This window comes from Lathyrus oleraceus, chromosome 3, assembly GCF_024323335.1.
Source record: "Lathyrus oleraceus cultivar Zhongwan6 chromosome 3, CAAS_Psat_ZW6_1.0, whole genome shotgun sequence".
NCBI lineage: Eukaryota > Viridiplantae > Streptophyta > Magnoliopsida > Fabales > Fabaceae > Lathyrus > Lathyrus oleraceus.
This window is the reverse complement of record NC_066581.1, coordinates 392,816,751-392,822,054: the sequence shown is the minus strand read 5'-3', so window position 1 is coordinate 392,822,054 and position 5,304 is coordinate 392,816,751. Positions and strand designations below refer to the sequence as shown.

The following is a 5,304-nucleotide window of genomic DNA, read 5'->3' as shown; positions in this document are numbered from 1 at the left end:
ACTCCGGGGACCACTTTAGAACCTTATTCTATAGGTACAAAATAAATATATTAGTTCATACATTGTGGGATGGTTAGACCCTTGGCTCCATGCTTAATATCAAAACCCTAAACTTGTATTTGTTAAACATTCATTCATGCATTCATGCATCCATAAAAAACCTTTTTGCATAAAAACCAAGAAACTCAATAGTTTTCTTTTGCAAATATCGATAGGTAAAATGGAACTTGGAAGGAGGAATACCAAGAAATACACTTTCAAATGTCCTGACTTAATAGAGTTGAAGAAGCTAGGTTCTATGATAGTTAGTCCAGAGGATTTCAGAGCTCAGTATGGAAGACTTATGGGTATCTTAAAGACCAAGGTTGAAGATGGAGTTTTCAACACACTGGTACGATTTTATGATCCACTCTACCATTGCTTCATATTTCCAGACTACCAACTTATGCTTACTCTAGAAGAATACTCTTATTAGTTTGGTTTGCCAGTCTCTAACAAATTACCATTCAGTGGTTCAGAGAAGACCCCTACATTAGCAACTATTATAGAATCACTTCACCTAGAAGCGTCTGTTGTGAAGGACAACTTCACTAAAAAGGGAGGGAGTCTATGTCTAACCTCTAGATTCCTGTTGGAGAAAGCCTTTATCTTTGCAAAAGCAAATAGTAGAGATGCCTTTGAAGCCATTTTTGCTCTACTCATTTATGGAATTGTACTCTTCCCAAACGTTGATGACTTTGTGGATGTTAATGTTGTACGAATCTTCTTAATTGGTAACCCAGTACCCATATTACTTGGAGATACCTACCATTTTATCCATCACAGGACTAAGAAAGGTGGTGGAACCATTCTTTGTTATGCACCTCTCCTATATAAGTGGTTTATTTCTCACTTGCCCAGATCCAGGCTCTTCAGGGAGAATCTGCAGAAGCTCAGATGGTCTCAGAGGTTCATGTCCATTGATCAAGGGAGTATACATTGGTATGACCCCTCCTATGATATTGGAGTAATTATTGACAGTTGTGGTGAATTTCCTAATGTACCTCTCATTGGTGTACATGGGGGAATTAACTACAACCTCATCCTTGCCAGACGCCAGTTAGGATATCCTATGGCAAATAAACCCGACAACCTTCTGTTGTCAGGTTTCTTTTACCTCAACGACGAAGAGAGTTCCGGTTTGAAGGATAGAATCATACATGTTTGGCGTAACATTCACAGAAAAGGAAAAGACCGATTAGGAAGAAAGAATTGTGTTGCTTTTGAGCCCTACACCCAATGGGTTTTTGCTAGAGCTAGTGAGCTTAATATGCCATATGCTCTTGAGAAGCCCTCATTTCCTTATGTTATAACATCATCATCCACCATTCCTATTGAGAATAGGGAAGAGTTTCAAGAAATTTTGGATAGGTTGAAATTGGAAAGAGACACTTGGGAAGGCAAGTACGATGTTTTGAATGATAAGAAAATGAAGATGGAGCAGCAGCTAAAGGAGAAGAATGATTTGATTGAGATTTTGGAACAATAAGTTATGAAGAAACATGAGGAACAAGAAGGTTTACTTCTCTCTAAAGTCCAGTCATTTCATGAGTACTCCAGCATACCTCCCACCTCAGATGCTTAGAAGAGAATCATCGGCAAACTTATGATCGAGAATGCTCAACTAAAGAGGCAGAAAAAGGAAGCATCAGCCAGCAGCAGGACCTTCTACATATGAGATTCCTTAGGACTCATAGACTTAGCTATTTTCCTCTTGTATCGTTTAGGATCGTTGAAATTGTATTTCATCATTTGTAATCCCTCAAATGTTTAATAAAAAGAGGTTTTTGTTCAGCTTATACCAAATTTTGTCTCTATAATATTTGCAATAAATTATTGAGTTTCTTAAAAATTAAAACTCATCTTTTGCATATGCATATCACGCATCATTCAAGCACAAGTTCCTGCATTTCAAGAAACTTACACGTGTCTTCTCCCTCCAATAGTCAAACTGAATCACCAGTACAATACTCGAGCCAGTCGCCGGAGAAGGATGAGTCAGCTTGAACAAGAAAACCAAGAGCTCAGGGAGGAAGTAATCACCTTAAAAGATAGTTTGGAAAGGCTTACTGCTATGATGGACACTTTGGTGGCTGCTCAGAATCAGTCATCGAGCAATTCTCAAGATCCATTGCAATGAACAACAATCTCTGAGAACGTCTCGACGCCCATTCCAGTGGTAGCCGTCAATGATCAACAATATCACATGCCACCTGGTTTCCCTTGGGGCATGCCTCACGATTATATTCCAACAGGATACTGCCCTTAAAATGTTCAAGCTCTAGTAGTGACTGTTGTGATGTTTGTACCTCCTCCTATGGTGCATACAACTCCTTATAATGAAGAATACATTTTTCACGTTGCTCCAAGCAAATTTATGGAAGTAGATGAAAGTTTAAGGGGATTCCAAGATTAGTTCTTAGAAATGCAAAGGGAAATCAACGCTCTTCAAGGTAAGGATCTTTTTGGCAAGACCGCTTCCGAACTCTGCTTGGTTCCTAATGTTCGAATTCCTCCTAAATTCAAAGTACCAGACATCGAGAAATACAAAGGAAATTCATGTCCTCAAAGTCATTTGGTTATGTATGCTAGGAAGATGTCCACTCAGACTGACAACCATCAGCTTCTGATCTACTACTTTCAACACAGTTTAACTGGTGTCGCTCTTAAGTGGTACATGGGCTTTGACGGTGCAAAAATTCATACTTTTAACGACCTTGGTGAAGCTTTTGTTCGTCAATACAAATATAATATAGATATGGCTCTAGACAGAGATCAACTCCGGGCCATGTCTCAGAAAGACAAAGAGAGTTTCAAGGAATATGCTCAAAGGTGGCGTGAAGTTGTTGCACAAATTTTCCCTCCACTTGAAGAGAAAGAGATGACTAAAATCTTTTTGAAAACTTTGACTTCATTCTACTATGACCGCATGATCGCCAGTGCACCCAGTGATTTCACCGAGATGGTAAACATGGGCATGCGACTTGAGGAAGCAGTCCGACAGGGATGTTTGACTAAGGAAGTCGGCGCTTCTAGTCATGTTAAGAAATTCACCAATAATTTCTCCAAAAAGAAAGAATTTGATGTTAGTGTCGTTTCATATGGCAGACAAAGAAGAAAGTATCAACATGTTGCAGCTGTTTCACCAATCATTAGTCCACCAATGGTAGCGCCAATTTATCAGCCACAGTTCTCGCATCAACATCAACAATATTATCCTCAACAGCATCAGCAACAACAACATGTTCAACAACAACCACCAAATCAATAGCATCAACAGCCTCCACAACAGGCTCGCTCTCAATTCAACAATCAAAATCGTATTCAAAAAAGGCCACAATTTGATCCTATCCCAATGTCCTATGCAGAATTGTTTCCTACACTGCTAGATAAAAAGCATGTCCATACAAGGTCTCCACCACCTGTGCCAAAGGACCTTCCCTATTGGTACAAGGCAGATCAGTTTTGTGCTTACCATCAAGGGGCACCAGGACATAGCATTGAAAACTGTTTTGGTCTAAAGTCAGATGTTCAGAGGCTCATCAAGAGTGGTATCCTTTCATTTAAGGACATAAACCCCAATGTTCAAGTTAATCCTCTACCACAACATGGTTCAGCCTCAGTTAACATGGTATATGGTTGTCCGGGAAGTTTCCGGATCTATGATGTATGATTATTGGGAGAGAGCTTAGTAAAGAAACACGCCATATATAGCAAGAATGGTTTTGTGCCTCCATATAACTATGCCTCTTGTAGGGTTTGTTCTAGGAACTCTCAAGGATGCCTAAATGTTGTAACAGATCTCCAGGATCAAATGGACCAAGGTTACATTGAAGCCTACCAAGACATAGATTATAATCAAGTCAATATGGTAAATAGTGACAACGAAGTGAATGCCATAGTTCCTCAGTTCAACGACTCTGAGCCTATACAGATTACTTATGACAGTCATAAGACTTCTATGACTCCTCTGGTCATTAACTTATCGGGCCCAGTTCCCTACCAATCTGATAAAAGGAAGAAAAGAGTATGCCATCTATTATTTGAGCAAGAAATATACTGACTGCGAGTCCCGATATTCCATGCTAGAGAAAACTTGTTGTGCTCTGGCTTGGGCTGCCAAGCGTCTCCGTCAATATATGATGAATCACACAACTTGGTTGATATCCAAGATGGATCTGATTAAGTATATCTTTGAAAAACCTGCATTGATCGGAAGAATTGCTCTTTGGCAGATGCTCTTGTCCGAATATGACATTGAGTATCACACTCTGAAAGCTATCAAAGGAAGTGTCTTGGCCGATCATTTAGCTCATCAGCCAATCGACGATTATGAGTCTATAAATTTTTAATTTCCAAATGAAGATATGATGTACTTAAAAGCCAAAGATTGCAATGAACCATTGCCAAATGAAGGGCCAGAGCCAGGTTCTCAATGGGGTTTAATATTTGATAGAGCAGTTAATGCTTATGGTAATGGTATTGGGGCAGTAATCATCACTCCTCATGACTCACATATCCCTTTTACTACAAGATTAACATTCAAGTGCACGAATAACATGGCGGAATACAAAGCCTGCATCATGGGTCTAGAAGAAGCCATTGATCTTAGAATAAAAAATCTCGATGTTTATGGAGACTCAGCTCTAGTTATCAATCAAATTAAAGGAGAATGGGAAACTCGTCAACCCGGCCTAATCCCATACAAAGACTATGCAAGGAGGTTATCTACTTTCTTTAACAATATTGAATTTCATCACATCCCTCACGAGGAAAATCATATGGCAGAAGCCTTGGTAACTTTGGCTTCCATGATCATTTTGAATCTTTGGAATGATGTGCCTAAGATCGATGTTATGCGTCTTGACATACCTGATCATGTATTTGCAATGGAAGAAGTCCCTAATGACAAGCCATGGTACCATGACATCAAGTGTTATCTCCAGAGTCAAGAATACCCACCTAGGGCATCAAACAAAGATAAGAAGACCTTGAGAAGACTAGCTAATAACTTCTTTCTGAATGAATAAGTGCTATACAAGAGAAACTTTGACATGGTTCTGCTCAGATGTGAGGATAGACACGAAGCAGGCCTGTTGATGCAAGAAGTTCATGAAGGTTCCTTTAGTACTCACTCCAACGGACATGCAATGGCTAAAAAAATGTTAAGAGCGGGTTACTATTGGCTGACAATGGAAGCTGACTATTGCAAGTATGTGAAGATATGTCACACATGCCATATTTATGCTGACAAGATACATGTAC

General features: G+C 39.5%; 2 protein-coding genes across 2 annotated transcripts; both read left to right on the top strand.

Annotated features, from left to right (window-relative positions):
* The first annotated feature begins 220 nt into the window (after positions 1 to 220).
* On the top strand, positions 221 to 1,528 carry LOC127131418 (uncharacterized). The gene is made up of 3 exons (XM_051060342.1): positions 221 to 391; positions 476 to 1,025; positions 1,146 to 1,528. Exons 1-3 carry the CDS (start codon positions 221 to 223, stop codon positions 1,526 to 1,528), a joined length of 1,104 nt encoding a protein of 367 aa, XP_050916299.1.
* A 2,881-nt stretch (positions 1,529 to 4,409) lies between these two features.
* LOC127131417 (uncharacterized) lies at positions 4,410 to 5,069 on the top strand. Its single transcript, XM_051060341.1, has one exon. It carries the CDS (start codon positions 4,410 to 4,412, stop codon positions 5,067 to 5,069), a length of 660 nt encoding a protein of 219 aa, XP_050916298.1.
* Positions 5,070 to 5,304: the final 235 nt, after the last annotated feature.

Bases quoted from the DNA above. Each gene is read 5' to 3' on its own strand.
- LOC127131417 (XM_051060341.1), top strand. From the start codon at position 4,410: ATGTACTTAAAAGCCAAAGATTGCAATGAACCATTGCCAAATGAAGGG.
- LOC127131418 (XM_051060342.1), top strand. From the start codon at position 221: ATGGAACTTGGAAGGAGGAATACCAAGAAATACACTTTCAAATGTCCT. The intron at 392-475 runs GTACGATTTTAT...TACTCTTATTAG, and splicing joins ATGGAGTTTTCAACACACTG to TTTGGTTTGCCAGTCTCTAA. The intron at 1,026-1,145 runs GTGAATTTCCTA...TTCTGTTGTCAG, and splicing joins AGTAATTATTGACAGTTGTG to GTTTCTTTTACCTCAACGAC.